The sequence below is a fragment of the Molossus molossus genome, unplaced genomic scaffold (genome assembly GCF_014108415.1).
Source record: "Molossus molossus isolate mMolMol1 unplaced genomic scaffold, mMolMol1.p scaffold_m16_p_17, whole genome shotgun sequence".
NCBI lineage: Eukaryota > Metazoa > Chordata > Mammalia > Chiroptera > Molossidae > Molossus > Molossus molossus.
This window is the reverse complement of record NW_023425352.1, coordinates 1,342,235-1,364,173: the sequence shown is the minus strand read 5'-3', so window position 1 is coordinate 1,364,173 and position 21,939 is coordinate 1,342,235. Positions and strand designations below refer to the sequence as shown.

At 61.8% G+C, this 21,939-nt stretch overlaps 1 protein-coding gene across 1 annotated transcript in view; it reads right to left on the bottom strand.

Annotated features, from left to right (window-relative positions):
• BTBD16 (BTB domain containing 16) overlaps window positions 1–15,901 on the bottom strand; it is a 32,747-nt gene extending 16,846 nt beyond the window's left edge. The window contains exons 1-8 of the mRNA XM_036265899.1: window positions 15,890–15,901; window positions 14,325–14,479; window positions 10,394–10,461; window positions 8,592–8,735; window positions 5,510–5,599; window positions 3,947–4,061; window positions 2,942–3,011; window positions 1,819–1,949 (exon numbers count right to left, since the gene is read on the bottom strand). Coding sequence (XP_036121792.1) covers window positions 1,819–1,949; window positions 2,942–3,011; window positions 3,947–4,061; window positions 5,510–5,599; window positions 8,592–8,735; window positions 10,394–10,461; window positions 14,325–14,479; window positions 15,890–15,901 — 785 coding nt within the window. The remainder of the gene's footprint in view (window positions 1–1,818; window positions 1,950–2,941; window positions 3,012–3,946; window positions 4,062–5,509; window positions 5,600–8,591; window positions 8,736–10,393; window positions 10,462–14,324; window positions 14,480–15,889) is intronic.
• Between the last annotated feature and the right edge of the window lie 6,038 nt (window positions 15,902–21,939).

Here is a 21,939-nt window from a genome sequence, read left to right as displayed (position 1 = left end):
GCTAAATGCTACCGGGGTGGCGCAGCTCAGTCTTTCCGAGGCGGGGCCGTCTGAGGGGTGCCTGTTTGTCTTCTCCTCACCAGTTGCATAACCTCCGCTCCCCTGGAGGCAGGAGAGTGCAGCCCGGGCAGGGCGGGGGCAGGGCGGGGGCAGGGCGCCCGCTGGTGCCTGGGGCTGCTCCTGGGACCCGGGCCTGCCCTGCGTAGATACGGCTTCCCTCAGCACCCACCTCATGTCCCCACGCACCCAGCAGGGCATTGGAGCCGGCAGTGGACTGAGCGTGCAGATCTAACTTCTGAATTGGGGAGGCTTTGTGCACAGACGCACAGGCAAGCCTGCTTCCTAGTGTATAACTTGCACTCTCAGCAGAAGTTAGCTCGCACTTTTGCGATCCACCCGAAGGGAATACGGTCTTGGTAACCGGGCAGTGGGTATGAAAACCTGTGAACAGTCCCAAAGGGGCACGTCAAGGAGATGCGGTGTGACCTACACGGGGGGTCGGGGGCAGCGTAAAAGCCAGCACTGGGCCGACGGTACATCCATGTTCAGTTTCCTGAGTGATTCTGGTTTAAAACAAGCTTTTAATTCAGAGGTGAACATGGGTAAGGGATCATGGTGTATGCTCCTTGGCCTCCAAGGGTTCAGGAGAACGTGTGTGTGTGTGTGTGTGTGTGTGTGTGTGAGAGAGAGAGGGAGAGAGAGGGAGAAACTGACCAGGTTACAGGTGTAGAGATATTCTTTGTACTGTTCCTGTAATTTTTGTTTGTTTAAAATTAATTTCAAATAATATATATTTTTTAAAATGCCCATAAAAACAAAGAGAAATTCCTTTCGACTGAGGAATTCCGCTCCCGGAATTTAATTTAGCGTCGCCCCGGTGCTGTTCATGTTGTGAAACTGGGAATAACGGACCAGGCTGAGCACGGGAGAGGCTTCCGTGGATCACTCGGAGGTCAGGAGCCCGCCGGGATGGGCACTTCAGGTGGCAGAGGCCACACAGAGTCCCTGTGGGTGCCAGGGGCTCCGGGGCCTCAGGAGGGCACCTGGCTGCCCAGGGGTGCGTGAGATGAAGGCCGGGGTGTCGGGTTGGCAGGGCAAAGGCTCCTCAGCGGGGGACACGCTTGGAAGGGGGTCAAGAGCAGGAGCGAGTCACAGGTCAGAGGTCCCAGCCGGGTCCAGATGAGACAGGGAGACTTGGCCTCCAGCTGGCGCCCGTGGAGACAGACCCATAGTGACCGGCTCGGGTCAAAGTCGAACCCACTGCGCATGGGAGTGGGGGCAAAGCGGTGCCCAGAAGGACCCCCAAGGTGCCAGCTCGAGCAGGTGGCCGAGGAACTCTGGGGGCAGGGGGGCAGGGGCACCAGGAGTTGGCGTTTAGCCTAAATTGCCTGAGCTGCTCAGGACAGGCCAAGGCTGGGACAGGGACAGACTGAGGGCTTTGATGTTCCCTTTTCTGCTTTCCCTTGTTTTCCAAATTTTCCACCACGAATGCATATTGATGTTGGCAGGATTTTTTAAAAAACTTACTTAGGCAATTAGTTAATTATCAGGTGGGTAATGAGACAGTGGGCACCCATAGGTCCTCGCCCAGATCGACAGTGTGAAAAGAACGCCCCTCGCCACGCACAGCACCCCACGTTTCCCCCCACCCCCCGGCTGCCCAGGAGGGCAAGACGCATGGGATGGAGGAGAGGCTGCAGCTGAGTATGCCCAGCAGGGTGTGGGTGCTGCAGGCCGGAGCCCCTCCCATCCCCCCACAGCCCTGCTCCCCCCCCCCCCGGCGGGCACCCCCCACACACACCTGCCACCAGCTCTGACCTGGGGGACCTCAGCACTTTGAGGAGCAGCTCCTTTGGGACTTTCTGGAGGTGGATCTGCCTCCCTACCTCGGGGACCAGGTTCATCTCCAGCCACTTCTGGGCAGCCGCGGCCAGAGGCCCGGTCTTGTACTGAGAAGCAAGAAAAGCCCCTGGGTAAGGAATCCTGAGCCCCGGCGCCCTCTGCTGGACAGCGCCGAGGCTACACGCGTGCTCCGGGTCCTGCCCCGAGGCGCAGCCCTGTCCGCAGAATGGACCAGCAGATGCCACCTTCTGAGCCGCTGTGCCCAAGGCCCGCCCGGGGCGGCTGAGCCTGACCTCTCTGCAGCCCTGTGAGGCCGGCTCCTGAGGATCCCCGTGTTACCGACGGAGAGGCTGCGGCTCACACCCCGGGGTCTGACCACAGGGCTCGGACGCTGAAACCTCTGGACTAGGTCAGTGACTGACCCCTGAGGCCCCGTGGGGTCCTCCCCCGGGGAGCTGTAAGGCCAGGAGCGAGCACAGGCCCTAAAAGGAGGCCCAGGGAAAGGGGCAAAGGACTCCTGGGACCTGGGGCCCTGCAGGGACACCCCCGTGTCTTCCAGGCTGCGGTGCGGAGCCAGGACCATAGTGACCGATGGAGCGCAGGTGAGGGCATGAGCTACTTTGGACAAACGGGCGCCAGAGCCTCGTGGCGGCTCCTGGGAGAGCGCCGCGAGGTGCCAATGGCGCGGGAGCCCCGCTCTCTGCCCAGCGTGTCCCTCTCGTCAGCAGCGGCCTCACGGAGGAGGCTCGGGCTAAGACCCGGGCACCCGGGCCAGGAGCTCCCCGCCTTGGGTCTCCGTTTTCTGAGAGTTGGTTACGTCCCTTCTTCCCAGGGGGGACAAACTGCACCCAACTCCAACACGAACATCCTGGAAGGTTGTTGGCTGTTTCGGGGAGAAAGGCTGTGCTGTCCCCCTAGCCCCCAAGATGAAAGCTTCTCTACCTTTTGGGTGTTAAAATAGCCTTTTCAAAATAAACAGTTTTTCAAAATCGCTCACTTGGCCAAGTGAAACATTGGTGGCACGTGGGAGCGGGGCCGGGTGCGTGGCCCGGGGGGTGCACCTGCGGGCTCCCTGCGCGCCGCGCCCAGCATCTCTCACCTTGCAGCCGGCCAGGTAGAAGTCGTTCACGTTGCCTGAGGTGAGCCCAGTGATCATCATGGCCGAGCACCTGTGGAGACAGCGCGGCTGTTCGGGGTGGCTGCTTGCAGACCCGGCCTCCCCAGGGGGTCTCCTTCACCTCCAGGCCGGAGGCAGAGCCCTTCCCGAGGAGGGGCCCCTTTGAGGGTGTGGACATTTGGCCAGAGGACCCAGGGGGGCCTGTGGGATCTGAAGGCCCAGGGGAGAAGCTGTGTTCCAAACAGGCAGTTGGACCGATGGGCAATTTTGACTCCGACCTTTGAATTTTTCTGTCTCCGATAAGTTCTGCAATGACCATGTATAACATTTGTAAAAATAATAATAACATTGCCTGGCCGGTGCGGCTCAGTGGTTGAGCGTCGACCCTGCACCAAGAGGTTGCTGGTTTGATTCCCGGTCAGGGCACATGCCCAGGTTGTGGGCCTGATCCCCAGTGGGGGGCGTGCAGGAGGCGGCCAGTCCATGTTCTCGCTCATCGATGTTTCTCTCTCTCTCTAACATCAATAAAGAAAATAAATTTAAATAATAATATTTACAAGAAAACCAAGGCTCTGCGGGAAAGGAGTGAGAAGTGAGTTTGGCAGAGCTGGGAAGTCAGCCTGACTTCAGTGACCTTCCGTGCGTGCGACCAGATGGACAGGTGTTGTGAATTGGAGGAGCACAGGCGAGATTGACCAGCGTGGCCTGAGCGCTCTGGGAGGTCACTCTGCACACCTGACAAGCGTCACCAGGCACAGAAATCCTCCATTTTCATTTCATCCCTGTGGGTCAAGAATCAATAAAAATGGGTCTGTTCCTGGGGGTGGGGCTCCATTGTGAGCTGATAACATAACTTGGTTCCTTTGCAGACTCGAAGCCGTGCTCTGTGCAGAGACCTGGGTGCTGTGGCCCACGGACGGGGCGTGTTCTGTGGAAGGTGTCAGCCCCCCGCCCCCCGGCTGGCCCTGGCTGCACCGCATCCCGTACCTTTGCAACAGGCTGCTGAACTGGAGAGCGTGGGCGGAGGCCAGCACCCCCAGCGTGTCATCCAAGGTCAAGTCCACCTGGCTCGTGTAGAGGTTCTTCAGGGCCGTGGCGAAGGCTGGGGAGGCAGCACCCGAGAGACAGCCCTCAGCGCAGGGCTCTGCACCCCGCATCCCTCGTGGGCGCCCTCCCTGCTGGGTGCTCAGTGTCCACCCGCTGGGCGGCCCGGGCAGCCGACAGAGAACACGCACCTGCGAGACCTGGGTGCGAACACCGCCGGCTCCAGCCTCCCAGAAGGGACGGAGGAGGAAGCGGGAGAGAACGGCTCCGGCTGACAGCGCGCTCCCCAGCCTGGCTGCGGTCTGGGCCTGGGGTGCTCTCCCACCCCGGGGTCCGTGGCACAGCGTGCTCCCCAGCCTGGCTGCGGTCTGGGCCTGGGGTGCTCTCCCACCCTGGGGTCCGTGGCACAGCGTGCTCCCCAGCCTGGCTGCGGTCTGGGCCTGGGGTGCTCTCCCACCCCGGGGTCCCTGGCACAGCGCGCTCCCCAGCCTGGCTGTGGTCTGGGCCTGGGGTGCCCTCCCACCCCGGGGTCCCTGGCACAGCGCGCTCCCCAGCCTGGCTGCGGTCTGGGCCTGGGGTACTCTCCCACCCCGGGGTCTGGGGCTGACAGCGCGCTCCCCAGCCTGGCTGCGGTCTGGGCCTGGGTGCTCTCCCACCCCGGGGTCCGTGGCACAGCGTGCTCCCCAGCCTGGCTGCGGTCTGGGCCTGGGGTACTCTCCCACCCCGGGGTCCATGGCACAGCGTGCTCCCCAGCCTGGCTGCGGTCTGGGTGCCCTCCCACCCCGGGCTCCGTGGCCGTGCCCGAGGCAGCGCTCAAACGCCCGCAGAGCCATGTGCACCTGGGCACAGCTTTCCTCAGGAACCGCACGGAACTCACAGCAGGTCCTCCCCGGAGCCGGGGGCCTGGGAGGAGCCAGGGAGATGTGCCGGTTTCGGAACGAGCTCCTGACCTGACCAGGGAGCCGGGCACTCGGTGCGGTCAAGGCGCTCTGAGGACCGCCAGCCCAGCCAGGGCTGAGGGGTGACTTCCTGGCCTACTGACTGACTACCACGACAGGACGTGGTCACGTTAACACGGAAGTTCTGGGTGGGCAGGAGGGGATGAGACGGGCTAAGCCGAGGGGAGCCCCTGAGGAGGCCTCTGCTGCTGGACCAGCGGGCCAGGGGTCTTGGAGGGTCAAACGTGGGCCCGAGAGCTTCCCTGGCCTCGCGTCCCTGAAGGGCCCTTCCACTTCCCCGGCTCTGCGGAGCAGCCACCACTTCCTCCCTCCTCTGCGTCCCTCGCGCCTCTTTGCCCAGGACGAGCCCCTCCCTGAAGCAGCACTGACCGCTGCCCGGGCCGCCTGCCCGGCCTCCCCTCCCCGCCCCGCGCTGCTCAGCCCCTCGCAGGAGGGCAGCCCCGGACCCCGCGCGTCTTTGTTGTGGCTGTTGGTTAGCTTGTCTTCGAAGCCTGGGCAGGCCGTTTGCTCAGGGCACCCTCGGGAAAGGGGGACAGGTGGACATTACCCACTTTCGTGACCAGGGGGTCATTGATCTTCAAGGAAATGGTCATCGTCTTCATGGGGGCTCTTTCTCTGCTCTTCTGAGGGGAAGGCACTGGCGGAGGAAACGGGACAAGAAGGTGGGAGGTAACCGCCCGTGAAGGGTCCAAGATGCTGTCCCGGGCTCGGCCACCCTTGGCACGACCTCGACCTTGGCATGTACCGCACTGTATTTTGCTTTTTCAGTGGGTGCATTTTTTTTGTTTTTTGTTTGCATTTATCTTCAGACAGAGCGGGAGAGAGAGAAGGAGGAAGAGAGAGAAACATCGATGTAAGAGAGACACACCTACTGGTTGCCACCCACATGACCCCAGCCGGGGCCAGGGACAAACTGCAACCGAGGTCGTGCCCTTCGCGAGAACCGAACCCGGGTCTCTCTGCTCCGCAGGCTGACGCTCTAACTGCTGAGCCAGCCCGGCCAGGGCGTGGGTGCATTTTTTGAAATGATCATTTATTTGGAAATAGTTGAAGACTCATGAGAAGTTGCAAGAATAATACAGAGTCCCCATGCGCCCCTTGGCCAGCGTCCCTGGGAAACCACCACTGGGCAGCCAGAGCTGGGAGACCACCGTCCCCTGCATTTTAAATACGTGTTGCAGCCCCTCCCCCCTCTCGTCTCACTGGGCTGTGAACTGTCTGAGGGCCAGGGCCCCGCGACCACCTGCTGAAGGACAGACGGGGGACAGAGGTGTCCATCCAGCCGCCCTGGCAACTTTGCCCCCAGGCCTCCAAACAGAGGAGCCCTCGCCAGAGGCCTCCAGGAGGCGAGGGAGGGACAGTGTCCTTCTCCGCCAGCCTCCCCCACACTCAGGTCGTTCTACAATGCGAGTGACCACAGACGCTGCGCTCGGGTCTCGGTGGCCCACACCAGTGGCACTGAGCCTAGGCCTCCGCTCTGGCCCGGAGACCTCCCACAGGTCCCCCGCTCACTGGGCCACACGCCTGCCTCCTGGCGGTGTTCTCCACGACAGAGGTGCCCCCCCAGGGGCCCGCCTGACCCCACATGTTGGTAGCACCCCACCTGCCTTCCTCCGGGCGGGCTTGCGTTTCCCTCCTGGACCAGCTACGACCGCCACCTGCTCTCCCCCCGCCTGTCGCCGGGTTGCCTGTTAGCCACGCGCGCTGGGCAGGCTGCTCGCTACTCTGGCCCTGAGGCCTGGCACAGCCTTGCACACAGGTGCCCCGTAAACACCCGCGGAAAGAATGGAACGAAGGGGCTCCATGCACAACATCCCACGCCCGGGGAACTCAAGGTTCCAGGCAATGAGTCAGGAGGCCAAAGAGTAGGTCACACTTTGCAGCTACAGAGACTGTAGAAGAAGACACAGAACAAAGCTGTCTCCTCGGGCGGCAAGACCCCCGCGCCTTCCTGCGCCACGTTCCCGGCACGCGCTCCCCGCAAACACTGCTGGAGGACCCACTCAGTGCCAGCCTCGCCCGGCTCTGGGCCACCGCCTCTCCGGGGTGCTGCTCGGCCTCCGTCCTCACGCTCCGTTCCCCCTCCCCCGTCGGGGCAGTAAAGGAGCCACTGTGCTGCGTCCTGACACCCCGTGGGCGCCCCAGGGCGTGGCTGGACCACCCCGCCTCGTGCCAGTTGTCACGCTCACCGTCACGGGGCGGCTGAGCTCCGAGTGTGGTGCCTGGCACAGGGCAGGCACCAGCGTTGGCGGGAGGAGGGGAGGTTTGGCAGCAGGCAGGTCGGCGTAAGAGGAAGACCCAAGTTCAACGTCCCCTCCGTTTGAAGTAAAACTTCAAATCTGATGGAAGTGGCCATTCGACGTGCGTTTCTGAGCTGCTCAGAGACCGGGATGGTGCTGTTAGTAGAGAGGGCTGTTTCCTTAAGGGACGTCCCCCTGGAGGATAAACACGCCCGGCTGTGCCACCTCGGAGCCTGGACCCTCGGGGGGGACGTTTGCGGGGCTGCGTCTCCACAGGGCCCTCCTGGCTGGGTCACAAGCCTCGGGGCACCTCCGCTCAGCAGCTCAACGGCCAAGGCCATGACGACACCCCCTGAGCATTGTGGACACACCAGTGCTGGGGCCTGGCGCAGTGGCTGGTGCTGGGGAGACCCTGGCAAGTCCTGCCGCTGGGGTTCATCGCTGAGCCTCCCCCAGCGTCCCCGTCAGGCCCAGCCGCTAGCAGGGGGCGGTCAGGGCCAAACCTTGTGTTGTTGAGACCATGGCGTTAATAACCCCGTTCCCCCCAAAGTCTCCTGCTCTTGAGTGCTCGCCGCCTGGGCTCCACAGTTTCTCATCGGCTGCCTGGCGAGGGCCCAGTCCGCTCTGAGGACTCTGGGATAGGGGCTCAGAAGAGCAAACTGGACCACGCGTGAGCGAAAGGGGCCACGCAGCCCGCTCAGCCCCGCGCTAGGAGGGGCTGAGTCACAGGCAGGAGGGTGCGGGCAGCCGGGCCCTCTCCAGGCCTGGGCAGGGCAGCGGCTGGGGCTCCAGCTGCCCATCTGACTGCAGAACAGCCCGGCTTCGCTGCCCCGCCCCAGGAACGCGAGCCCCCGGCCGGCCGGGCCTCTCCCTCGGCACCTGCTCTGCGGATGAGGCGGCCTAGGTGGCGCCATCGCCGTTCCCGGAGAGGAAGGTGGCGAGGGTGCCGAGGGGAGACGGGATAGTCAGGACCAAAGGGAGAGACAGAAAGAAGTGACGCGGACGAGGTGGAGGTGAGAAAAGAGGAAGGAAAAATAAACCATCTACACATGTGACCCTCTCTCCACAGTGGTCAGGCCAGACACCCCGAGTCCGGACTGATGCCTCCTTCCCGAAGCCCCCAGGGTCTCCGCCTCAGCAGGCGGGGCGGGAGCGGTCACTCCGAGGTGAGACCGGCCTCGCTGAGCACTCTCTGCCCACCGGCGCTGTTCTGGGACAGTCCCGCACCCCAGTCCTCAAGGAGACGCAGTATGAGCGCTCGCCCCATTTCAGGCAAGTGGAGGTTCAAAGCCGCGCCGAGGTCCCGCCACGGGCCGTGGTCCCAGAGCCCCATCGCCGAGCTGGGCCCTCAGAGCAGGGCGCGGGGCTCCCTGCCGGGTGAGGACGTACCTGGCAGGAGCCTGTCCAGGCCCTTCCCGGGGTCCGCGGTGCGCCCGTCCAGCGCCGTGACGTACAGCCTGGTCAAGGTCTCGGACTGAAACAGCTGCGGCAGGTGCAGCTCCCACGCGAAGCCCAGGCACTGGAGGGTCACTACTGCAAGGAGAAAGCTGGTGAGCGCCCCGTGCCCCCCGGAGAGGTGCCCGAGCCTCCCACGGCTCCTCCGCTCAGCCACGGCCTCCCTCGGCCGCAGGAGCCTGGCGAGGGGTGACTGGGGGCTGTGGGGGCGGCCAGGAAGCTGTGACCGTTCATGAGGGGCCGACCTGCAGGACCCAGAGGCTGCCCTGGGATGGGGAAGGCTTTGTGGGCAGGGAAGCTGCTGGGACCCTCGGGGCCTCCCCTTGCTGTCCCCCAGGACTGTTCCTCGGCCTGGGCTCTGTTCACCTGTGGGGCCAGATAATTCCGGGGTGGGGGCTGTCCTCAACACCGAAGGACAGTGTCCCTGGACTGCACCCGCCGCTGGGTGCAGTGGGGTGCCAGCCCAAAATGTCTCCAGAAATTGCCACGTGCCCCTGGGCGAGCAGAGTCAGTGCCCAGTCCCTGCGGACGACACCCGGCTACTGGTGCCCGCATCCCGGAGAAGGCCCATCCCCACCAGGCAGCAGCGCTCTGGGGCCCCGCTCCCCTCGAGGGACCCGCACCTTCAGAAGGCCGTTCACAGGTCTGAGGCGAGAGCTGTGGGCAGCAGCTCTTCGCAGACTGTAAAGGTCTTTGTGTGTGGGGTGCACCCCTGGACAGAACGACGATCAAGAGGAGAGACTTCGGGGGGGCCGATGGAGGGGCCAAGGATGCGGGGGGGACATGTGAGCCCTGGGGCGAGGGCGGCTCTGCAGACGGACCTGTTAGCACAGGGCTGGGAGGGTGGTGCTCGGGCGGTGCCCTGTTAGCACAGGGCTGGGGAGGGTGGTGCTCGGGCGGTGCCCCGGAGCCCAGATCTCTGCTCCAGGCAGGATCTCGGCAGCCACTGGCCCCAGCTACCTATTTCTGGGCCTTGCCCTGGTTCTGACGGCATGACCCTGGTTCACCTACTGATTAGCGCTCTTCACCAGATCTAGGCTAGTGGGTGCCAGGGTTCAGAACCTGGGCTCGCATCTGGAATCTTGGATCGCTTCAGGTGACGGTTAGAAAGAATCCCACCCCACTGGGGCGATCCTAGGCAGAGGTGCAGATCAAGTGTGTCCCTCCCTGGGTGGCGGGTGTGTGGGGACATCACTGAGCCTCAGACGGCTTCTCAGGCCCCCCGTGAACCAGAGTCGACAAGCAGGACGACTCGATTAGCCCCTCCTGGGCGGAGGCTGGCTCTGACCCCGGGCGGCCACACCGTGGGGCGGGCTTGATCCGAAAGCGCCCTTTAAGGAGCTGACCCGTCCAGGTTCCCAGAGGCTTGACAGCCTTCCCCAGATGGACAAGCCCCCTCTGGGGCTTGACTGTCCCTCAGGAAAGGCCTTTGCACAGTGCAGAGGTGATGTCACCGTCATGTGCTGGGGGAAGGGACAGAAAGCAGATACCCGTGTTCACGGCGTCTGCGACTCCATCGGCACTGTGGCCGTCGGCCTGTGGGAATGTCCGCCCAGCTCGGTCCCCTTCATCGTGCGTTTGACAAATATCCATGGGCACCTGTTACGCGTTCGACTCCGTGCGGAGCGGACACGGACAGACCAGTGACGTGACTCCCCTCCGGCTTCCTTCCTCGGAGACCAGGGGCCCCGAGGGCAGCGACGCGCTGACCGAACCCACCGGAGCCAAGAACGTACCTGCGTCTTGGCTCTGGATGCTCCTCAAACTCTCAGAGAAGCTCCTCTGAATTTTCCGGATGCGTAACCTCGGGGGAAAGGGCAGACAAGTTCCAGGGGTTACCACGGATGTTTGTCTCCGGCTCCATGTGTCACTGTCAGTCAACGCCCCCCCTGGCCCCCGTTCCCCGTGTGCCCACTTCGCGCCCTTCGGGAGGGCATCCTCGGCGCCCGTCTGTCCGCTGGTCTGCTCAGCCGTGAGGGCTGCCGGATGGCTCGATGGAACAGAACCCCACTTTTGGTTTGTGGGTGGGCCTTCGCAAGGGGTGCTCAGAGCTGCGAGCGGCACCCAGTGACACCTCCTCTGACGAGCTCTCTAGAACAACATCTAGCACAGAGTAGGCGCTCAACGAGCATGTTAGCACAGGGGAGAGAAAGTGCTTCATTCCTCGGAAGCTAACTCACGAATACGTCTGTTGAGGGGCTGTGCGCTCCCCGTCCCCATGTGTCCGAACACTGAACTTGGAATCCGCTCGAACCCAACCCCGCTCCTTCGCCAGGGTCTCCTGTTTCAGGAAGTGGCTCCTGCTGCCCCGGCCGGCAGACTGCGCTGGCACATCGGCCCACGGGCCGAGATGTGATGGTGTGGCCTCGCCCTCGTTGCTATGACCTCACCCAAGCCACCGGCCCCTCCCGGGCACCACTGCGGGTCTGCAGCCTCCAGCCTGCCCCTCGGATGCCACCCCGCACTGCAGCCAGCCCGCCCGGGATGCAGACCTGGTTTTCCTGCTGAGCCCCTGTCCTCCCAGTGCCCTTTGCATGGCTGAGGAGTGTCCACTGTCCTGTGGCCTCCGCCCTCCACACCCAGTGGCCTGACCCAGGTCTCCGCTTCCCTTCTCCTGGGCGCTCTCCTGCCCCCTCTGTCCCCTCTGCCCAGGCTCTCCTGCCCCCTCTGCCCCCTCTGCCCCCTCTGCCCCCTCTGCTCAGGCTCTCCTGCCCCCTCTGCCCCCTCTGCCCCCTCTGCCCGGACTCTCCTGCCCCCTCTGCCCCCTCTGCCTGGGCTCTCCTGCCCCCTCTGCCCCCTCTGCCCCCTCTGCTCCCTCTGCCCCCTCTGCCCAGGCTCTCCTGCCCCCTTTGCCCCGACACCCCCCTCTGCTCCCTCCAGACAAGCCGAGTTGTTGCTTTCTCTGGGGAGGCTGGTCTCATGGCTCTCTTGCAGCCCACCCTGCATGACCCTGCAGCCACCCTGGCAGGACCCCAGGCACACTCCCTCCTTGGTGTCTTGGGTGCCCTTCCCCCTCATGCAGCCTCTACACCAGGCTCTGCACCACACAGGCCGCCGGGGTGTGTGTCCCCTGCTGCCCCGAGCAGGCCCTCACCCCCGTTCTCAGTGCGCACCCCTCAGTGAGCAAATGGTTTGCAAGTATGAGATGATTTCCCATAAACACCATGATCAGCCCACCGGGAAAGGAAATGAAACAAAGCGTGAGTCACAGTCGTCCGAGGAAAGCCAAGCAGCCACGGGACACCTCCTGGCCCCTCTGGTCAGTGTCACCCCGCAGTGCTGACCCGGGAGCCGCGTGGGCCGGGGCCCGGAGGAGGGCCCGGCGGCGGGGACCTGTGTCCAAGGAAGAGCGGACACGTGCTGGTCTCCCCAAGCCGAGAGGTGGCCGCAGTGACTCAGCCTCGGCTGTTTACCCAGCAGGAGCCGGGGTGGCCCGAGCCCGCCTGTCCCCTCGCTGGCCTGGGTCACACGTCTGGGAAGAGCTGGCCGAGGTCAGGAGTTCAGGCCGTGATCTCAAAATGGAGCAGTGGATTTCGGAAATTACGGGCGATGCCCATGAGCTCAGCTGCCCTCACAAACATCACTGTCATCGGCTGAGCGGGGAGACGCCAGACAGCGGGGTAATGACTTTGCCTGGTGCCAGGGCTGCGTGCCCAGGTGTGCCCTTTCTCACCCAGGCTCCGCCGTCTCCCACCGGGTTCATCTCAGGGCCCGCGGGACTCAGCGGCGGAGGGCGCTGGGGTCGCCCCTCTGCCCGAGACGGTGGCTTGGGACCACGGGCGCTGGGATGCGGGCTGGGCTGTGAGGCCGGGCTCCGTCTCGCCCACGGTGGACAGACCGGGGGAGGGGGACATTCTCACATTTCGCATGGACATGTGGACTTCCCACAGCAAACCCTCCAAAGGGCTGCAGGCCGGAGACTCAAAGCTCCACTCTGACTTCCTGACCCTTGACATTGAGTTTGCCCCTGTGACTTGCCTTGGCCAACGGGGTGTTAGGGGCGTGATGTGGCTGGAGGTTTGAAAAACACTTGCGCAGGGGTCACACCCCCTTGCCCTCTGCATCACCGGGACAAGAGCGTGCCCAGGCCAGCCCCCTGCCTCAGGAGGACGGGAGAGGCTGGTGAGCCAGACCCCCCGGTGATGGGCCGGCACAGAGCGCGCTGGGCACAGCCTCCCGGCACCACCGGGCAGACAGGCAGGTCTGCGGTGCCTCGGACCAGGTGCTTCCATCTGGGGACGGTGCTAAGAGGCAAAGTGAGATGTGGGGTGTTGGCCGACACACCCCAGGGTGAAGTCGCCGGGACCAAAAACTAAAACTACTGCTCGTGCCTGAAAAAGAACAGCTCCATCTATGGAGCATCTGCTGTTCGCCTGAAACAGGGTAAGTATTTTCAATGTACTGTCTAATTTAACCCTCGCGATGACTATTCCAGAGAAACGCTATTGTCACCACTTCACAGATAGTGAAACTGAGGCCCAGAGAGGGTAAGCTACTGGCTCAAGGTCACAGAGCTAGTAAGCGGAGAAGAAGGACTTCTAACCCTGCTGACAGACCCATTTCAACAGGCGCAGCACAGCGCCAGCCCCCAGCTGCGTCCTCAGGTTTCTGGCCCCGCCCCGCAGGCCACCCCATCCCCCAGCCTAGCTCAGGGATTCTGTAAGCGAAGTCCCCAGACCTCCGCTCCTGCTGCCCAGCCCGCCCCGGATTTCTGGATGGTGTGCCTACATCCCAGGCTCAGGACCTGGCCTGCTTTTCCAGCCTGGTCCCGGCGCTAAGGAACACCATGAGCTTTGGCAAAACCCTAAGACATCTTCGAGGCTCTCAGCAAACAAAATGCAAAATAAATTCAAGATCACTTCAGGCTATTCACAGCCAAGGCAAAACCAGCAACTCGCAGGCCTCTGTTTTTCTAAGCTGGACTCATCAGAGAAGGTCAGCCCCAAACGCAGGTGGATGTTGGTTTATCCCAACGTGGTAAGAGCCACCTGTGGGTGGGGGAGTTGCCGCAGGACTGGCCAGTGGGTCTGGAAAGGGAAGATCTGACTACTTGCTAAGCAAACACGGAGGGGGCACCGGCCACGTGCAGGGAGATCAGCCTTGGGCTAGAGAGCCGAGGCTCGTGCCCAGGGAAGGCAGTGGGCCAGTCAGGTCTAAAGCACCAGGGAAGCAGAGTGTCCTTCTGCAACAGGGTGCAGCCCTGTGTCCCCGGGAGAGGCACAAAGAACTGCGGCAGGAAGAGGGGATGCCCAAGCCCAGCTGCTCAGACTTCCTGGGAGTGAGGGCGGGGCCAGCTCCCCACGGGAAGCCGGTCGACTGGGTGGGAATTCAGATTCTTGCCTTTCACACTCAGAGCCAGGCCTAGCTAAGTTCTGTTCAACAAACGAGTTGATCAACGCTCAACAACCCTGGTAGGGTCCCAATTTCCCCATGCAAAGGGGAAGCTAGAAACAAGCGGCCAGTCTCTCTCTCCCCTCGCGCGGCTGCAGGCATTCCCGGAGGAAAGGGGCACCCTGGCCCTGGCCCTCCCTAAGGACTGGTCCCCAAGGCAACCTGCCTTGCAAATGTGCCCCAGGGCAGCCCGTCCGCAACAGGAGTGGCCCAGCCACGGGCCCTGCCCAGAATCGCGGGTCATCCGTGAGACCCTCCACGGGCCTCGCTGCCCACCTGTCTGGGTCCTTCAGCGTGGCGTCATCCAAGTCTAAGCTCATCGCCTTGCACATCTGGGAGAGGGCCAGCAGGTCCCTGGAGAAGGGCTCTCTGGGGAAACGCCACCGGTTGGTGGAGCCAACGGTCTGGCGTTCCAGGCGAGCTCGGGGCTTCTTGGGAGGCAAAGAAGAGAAGAAAGTCTTTTCGTAACCTCCATAAATGCCAGGCCTTCCACACAGTTCAGCAGGAAAACCACCAAGACAGATTTCACGTGCTGGTTCGTTTTCAAACACGGCCAACATGTCCCTGGGCCACCTCCTCGGGGCAGATCTATTCGGGGGGCAGATGACTGGGTCCCCAAGTCCTTTGGAAGTTCGGATGGGAGGTGCCCGAGGGACTCGTCAGGGAGGGGACCAGGACTGTGCCTCAGGACACTGGTGAGTCCTTACCTAACGTGATTTGGAGACATGCCCAGTGGAGGGGACCCTGGCTAGAGACTGTGCTTTTAATTGTGGTAAAATACACAAAAGATAAACTTCACCACTTTATCCACTTAGTGCATCACAACCACCGCCATCTCGTTCAGAACACTTCACTGCCCCACAAGGAACCTTATCTCCCCCCACCCCTGACCCCAGCTCCTGGCGACCCCCGATCTGCGTTCCGCCCCTGCGGACCTGCGGGTCTGGATGTTTCATATAAACGTAGCGTGTGGGCTTCCGTGTAGGGCTTCACGTGTTCAAGTTTCATCTGCGTGGCAGCATGCATCAAATGTCATCCCTTCCTGAGGCTGAGTGATAGTCCAGCGTGTGGACAGACCACGTTTCCTGCCGTTCGCCAGGGCGGGCGGGCTTGTCCCACCTTCCGGCTGTTGTGAGTGGGGCCGCTCTGGGCATGCGGGTTAATTCCTGCCCTCAGGTTCCGTGTTCACGCCCAGGAATGAACAGCTGGGCCCTGGCGGGACGTGCACTTGGGAAACCCCCCTGTAATTTCCTTTAGGGAGCAGAATACGCAGTGTGGAGTCAGCCGTGGGGGCCCAAGGGGACCTAGCCAGGAAAAGTGCACCCCGAGGGGCCCTCAGGAACGGTGCATTGCTCCTAAGCCAGGTGCCAGCAGCACGGGATGGGGGGTGGGGGTGCAGGGGTACACGTGCTATGAAACGGAGGATCTGAGTTCAGGTCTTGTTGTTGCCACTAACTAGCTGTGTGACCTTGAGCGAGTCATTAACCCTGAGCCTCCTGGTAAGAGGGAATGATGACAAGGAGGGCGCAGGTGAGGAGGATGCTGCTGGTGGTGGTGCAGGTGCTGAGCGAAGACGATAAAATAAAGTGCAGTTTGGGAACCTGGTAGAGAACCTGGGATGTGGTGGGGGGTGAGGGCCGTGGAGTCTGCACCTGGATGCAGTGTGAGAGGTGATGATGTCGCTCAGACGCCGGCCCTCTGACACCCTCCTCCCGGCAGTGAGCCCGCAAAGCTCGCGGTCCCACGGCACAGGACTGCCCCCTTGTGGAAACTCGGAGCTACAGCCGTAAGGGTGCTCGGCTCCTCTGCGCGTCTGCCCCAGGGCCAGCTGGTGGACTTACCTGGTTCAACATTGTCGTGAAGGGCAGTGGGGCTGCACAGGGGAGGGCTGGGGGGCGAAGCCCCTGGAAGACAAGACAGGCGAAGGTCACGTGTTTACGTTTCCAAGGGGCCTCTTAGTTGTTACCGAGGAAACTGGCCCAAAGAACCATCTTTTGCTCTGGCCGGTGTGGCTCCGTGGTTAGAGCGTCGGCCTATGCCTCGGAGGGTCATGGGTTCGATTTCAGGTCAAGGGCATGTACCTGGGTTGTGGGTTCAATCCCCGGCCCCGATCGGGGTCATGAGGGAGGCAGCCAGTCAGTGTGTCTCTCTCACATCGATGTTTCTCTCTCTCTCTCCTCCCTCCCTTCCACTCTCTAAAATCAATGGAAAGGATATCCTTGGGTGAGGATTAACAACAATGAAAGAATCTACAATTCGCCACAAAAGTAACAATGAGTAAAGCCTCGAGTGTGGGCTATTAATCAAATCAAGAGAACCTCTAATTTTTAAAGTGCCTTCGCGGACTGATGACTCTGCCAAGGCCCTGGGACAGCGTCTGGGACGGAGCAGAACAGGCTCACCCACAGTTCCCCACCCTTCAGGGACGGGAGCCAGGGGCGGGGCTCAAAGCGAGCTGAGCTCAGAATTTGCTCCTTACTGGACCCTCTGCCCCCCAGCCTGGAACCCCCGAAGCCCCTCCCTGCCAGGTCCAAGCAGTGCCAGTCATGAGGGATGGATGAGGGGTACCAGCCAGACTCACCGCTCCGAAGGCCTCGCCCACCACACGTGCGTTATGGGAAGAGCTTGTCACACGGAGGTGCTCTCAATGCGTTGGTCCCCGAACTACAGGACCCTGGGGGCTGTGCGCCTCCTGAGGCTGAGTCCTCCGCGTGCTCATGACACCGAGGGCTCCCGTCTTCCCTTAATGGGCCAACGTGCTGCGGCAGGGGAGCTGGCCTTTGGTTTCCTGGGGCTGTCGCGGGCACCGTGGCAACAAGGGAGGTTCCGAGCATTTCCTGTTCTAGACCTGGGTTCAGCAGCGGGGGCTGCGGCGGGGGCATCTCAGAGACCAGCCACCGGGTGCCGCCCACTTGGGGCGCACGCACTTCCTCGGGGAGCGGTGTCATTGCAGTTTCCTGACAGCGCGGGGGGACCTGGAAGATCCCCGCTAACGGCCACAGGCAGAATCTACCCCTGGTCCGCAGTCCTCCTCTGAGAAGACTGGACCAGTAGCTCCCAGGCCCCTCCCCGCCTTGGCCTTCTGGGGCCTCATTTCTACCTCTAGTGTCCAGAACTGGTTTGATAAAAATATTTACATAAAAATAGTTTTACATCATTGCAAGGGATGCCTGTGAGTCAGTTGGTTGGTAGATGGTGTTTAATCTGGTGTCTCCGGGAACCAAGAACCGCCTGGAAGTCGGGGACACGGCCAAGAGCCTTTATTCCAGGACCAAGATGGAATTTTTGGGGGTCCTCAGTGACAGGCTGCAAAGCCCGGGCCTCGGACTAGGGGGCGGGGTGGGGTGCACGCATCTATTACACCTGGGAGCCTCGGCACCGAGGTCTGGATCCCCACCCCAGGGCTCACCGCAACCCCAGCTCCAGTGATAGGAGCCCGGAGTTGGTGCAGCTCCCCCAGGGTCTTCTCGCGTGGTCTCCGCGTGGATGATCGAGTGAAGGGGGAAAGCAGCTAAGGCATCTAGAATAGGAGGCACCTCTGAATGTACCTCCCCCTCACCTCAGATCTGGGGCCCACTCTCCCGACACCGTGCTCTGCTTTGCAGAGTAGGCAGTTACTGGGGGGTGCTCCGTGGTTGCTCACCCACCCTGTGTCCCCACAGAGCCCACCACCAGCCGCGCCCCAAGGAAGTCTCAACCAGGGTCTCCACGTGGACACTGGATGTCCCGACCTTCTCACCTCGGGCTCTGGGTGAGCACTGCGTGTGCGTGTGTGTGCGTGTGTGTGCGTGTGTGTGGTCACCCTCACATCTCAGCAGGCGTCTTTGCACAAAGGGACAGATTCGTCCCTCTTTGTTGCTCTCTCCCCTGCCTGAGCTGCTCCCAGCAACCCACCCCTGGCATGGAGGCCCCGTGTGAGATTTCAGAGAAGGGTTCAGTGCGCGGTCCTGGACCCACAGGGATCCCTGGGGTATTGGGAGCACGGCTTCGAGCAGGCCCCTGGGCGCCCTCTAGTGGCCACTCTGGGAAGTGCCTAGAGTGCCACAGGCCCTGCTGTCCCCAAGCGGACCCCTGCCTGGCCTTGGCTGGGTCCATCACTCCCTGCAAGATCTGAGCTCAGGGACCCGGGGCCTTCAACTCACCCCAGAGTCTTCTGGACACCCCCGCCCCCGCCACGCAGCTCTGGGTACTGAGTTCCGAGCCAAAGTGGAAGACAACACACCAGTGAGTGGACGTGGCCCCAGCACCTTCTGCTCAAGCCCTGCTGCTGGGATGCGCAGTAACCCGGGTCCCCGGGCCAAGCAAGTCAGGGCCCCAGGATCAGCGGCCTTCGGGGCTCAGACACGAGCCCCGAGGAGCAGGGCTCTCAGCTGGAACCAGAAATCTCCCGGGCCAGCCACGGGACCCCAGTGGGACAGCCGCCTTACTCTTGAATGCTCCAGGGACGAGGTGCTCACTGCTCACCGATATCCTGATCCAGCCACTCCGACCAGTCACACGTGGGGAGGCAGCGGGTACCCTGAAAAGCACCCCATCTTGACTGTTCTGGGGCTGACTAGCCGCGTGACCCCGGACACAGCATGAACCTCCCCTGTGGGAAAGAGCCCCTGGGCTGGTGATTTGAGGGCCAAGCTGGCTCTGCAGATCCTGGCTCAGAGAACCAGGGCCCAGGGCACCGTGTACCCTCAGAGGCCCTTTGCCGCCTCCCTCCCCGCCCTGCCCCCTCTGTCCTCACAGGTCGTCCTGGTAACTGGACAGAGCCACCTGTAACCTGAGAGACTCCAGGAAGTGCTGAGCTGAAAAAAAAAAATGACATTAGAAGCTCAAGATTTCAATGGACGTGGCAAACCGAAGTCCCTGAGACACGGAGCCGCCCCAGGGTTATGAAGTGGCTCCAGGGGGCCACTGGGCGGCAGGCAGGGGCTGACCTCTCGCGTCCCGAACACTCACTCAGCAAAGCGGAGTCACTTGAACTGCCCTCAGCAGCCGCCATGTGGGAAGCATACGCAGCGTGTGCAGCACCCAGTGAGCCGAGGAGGAAAAGCCGCTGGGTCGGCCCACGGGGTCCGGGCAGGTGGGCCTGGGGCCAGACTGCAGGCCTACGCTAGGCGAGCCAGGCTGGCTGACGGGCAGACAGCGACAGAGGCCACGGGGCCAGATCTCGGCCCCAGAGGGGTGTGTGCGGTTATATTTTGGTACAACCTCGATGGAAGACTATTTGCCAAACTTTATAAAGTTGTTTTTTCCTTTATTGATTTTAGAGAGAGAAACTTCAGTGAGAGAGAACATGGACTGGCCGCCTCCTGCACGCCCCCCACTGGGGATCAGGCCCACAGCCTGGGCATGTGCCCTGACCAGGAGTCGAACCAGCGACCTCTTGCTGCAGGGTCGACGCTCAGCCACTGAGCCACACCGGCCAGACTATTTGCAAACTTTAAAAATGGATGTAACCTCGGAGGTGGAGAGGGGCAGCCATGACCTCTGGGAGCTGGCCTGACCCGCCCACTGAACACAAGAAATCCACAGCACACTGGTGTCACGTCAACCACGCTGGGATGGGCCAAGAGAAAACAGGCCCGCTCCGTAATCATGTCCGAACGCTGGCAGAACACGCACATTATCCAGGTCACAGAAAGGACCGAATGTCTCTCTGTCCTGATGTATGAAAGAAAAGATTGCTTCTCTCCTAGTGGGGGCTTCCTCCCTTCTGGGTGAGCCTGACTGAGATACCAACCTGAGCACCGGCTCCCTGCCCTGCCAGCATCCCGCAGAGCCCTTCCCAGGATCACCTGACCCCCGTCCAAACCCTTCGCTGCGCCCCCAAGAGCGCCCCTTTCAAGCCGCCCGCGGCTCCCCCTGGTGGCTGTCCTCCGCACTGCAACAAGCCTTAACCCAGCCAGTTCACCAACCGCGCCCCTGGTGGCCCCTGGCTGAAGCCAGTGACTGTTCACCCAGGCTACCCACTTGGGGGCTTACCTAAGCAAAGACTCAGATCCACAAACACATGCACAAGGGTGCTCACTGCGGCATGCGTGCACGGCCACAAACACGGGACACGGTCCGAACGCCCACCAGCGGGCGGGTGGTTCAATCCACGCCGGTACCACGGAAACACATGAAGAGCTGTATGTCAGGTGAAGGTTCACCACGACACGATGGCCGCACTGTGGTATCAGCTGACAACAGCTCACAACACGTGCGCAGGGCCACAGACGGCCGCCCGTGTGGCTCCCTGAACCCCAGCTGCTTTTGCAGAGAAACAGGTAGATTTGATATGTCAAGATACAGGGAGAGCAAAAGAGCCCCCATGGGTGGCTCAGGTGGCTGGGGTGTCGTCCCCTACACCAGAAACGGTTGTGGGTTCAATTCCGGGTCAGGGCACATATCTAAGTAGCAGGTTCGAGCCCCAGTCCGGGTGCGCAGGGGAGGCAACCTATCGATGTTTCTCTCACATCAGTGTCTTCCCCTCTGAAATCAATAAAAAACATACCCTCGGGTGAGGATTTAAAAAAGAAAAGTATAGTGAGAGAAACATACCTTGACAGTCACCATCCCCCGGGTTGGGGATTATGGGTGGGTTTTTATGTTCTTGCCTGCAGTTCCAGACTTTGAGCAGTGGAAATGATTTACTTGAGTAACAAGGGAAATGAGCTTCCAAGAGATGGCAGCTGGGCCATCGTGAGGTCGAAGGCGAGGTCAGACCAGGGATGCGGGTGGAGAAGGGGTTTGGCCTGGAGCATGGGGAGGGGCTATGGCTGGACCTGGGGGGGGTGTGTGTGTGTGCAGGTGGCCGCACTCGGCAGAGGTGGCTGGGCGGTGGGACACGGCAGGCCCCTGCCCCGGCCTAGCGTCCCATTGCCGGGAGGGTCATGGGGACAGGAGTGGCTGGGCTTCCTCCTCAGACAGGCAGCTCTCCCTGATGGAGCCCCGGAGTCCAGGCCGGACACTGGCGTCTCTCTCCCCGGGGCTGCCTGGGACAGTTTCACGCACCTTGTAAGTCACCAAAGAGACTTACAACTCACCCATGAGGGCACCATAGACCCTGTGCCTGGGCAGGAGGAAGGGCATTTAGCTAAGGGCCATCAGGATCAGGGTCTTTTCAAGCTTATACCCCACATCACGTTATGTCCCCCAAAAGGTACATCCACATCCTAAGAGCCGTGACCTATGAATGCATGACCTTATTCGGAAACAGGATCTTCACAGATGTAATTGAGACTCTTGAGATGAGATCATCCCGGATTTGGGGTGAGCCCTAAACCCAGTGATGGGCGTCCTCACTGGGGAAAGGAGAGCGATTCGAGACCGAGAGGAGAAAGGCCATGACGAGAGGGGCAGAGACGAGGGACGCAGCTACAGGCCAGGACCCCAAGGGCCCCCACCAGGAGCTGGGAGAGGCGCCGTCCCTCCCGCAGAGCCACCTCACCCTGACCTTGGACTCTGGTCTCCAGAAGGGCGCAGGGATCCATTTATGTCATTTGAAGCTGGTAAGTTTGTGGCAACTTATGACAATTCTGGGAAATAAAGATAACTGCGTCCTTCACACACCCACCCTTTCGGGGTCTCCGAGAAAGTCAGGGGCAATGAAGGGCTCTCAGTGGCGGGCACGTGTGCTTAGTCCAGTCTCGAGTGGCCCAATGCCCTGCCTCCCACCAGTGGTTGCTCCTCTAACGGGAATGGACACTCAGGGCTACTCTGCAGGCACAGGGACCAGACAGGGGGACGGCCTGCTACTCCCATGAGCGAGAGGGAAAGTGTTTGGGCCCCTGACGTCACAGAGATGTTGTAAAAGCAAACATCCAAGCTGATTCAATACACACACAGTTCTTCAGGTAGCAAGTCAGCACTTCTCACTCGTTTCTACTCACCAGCACAGCCACGCGAACGACAG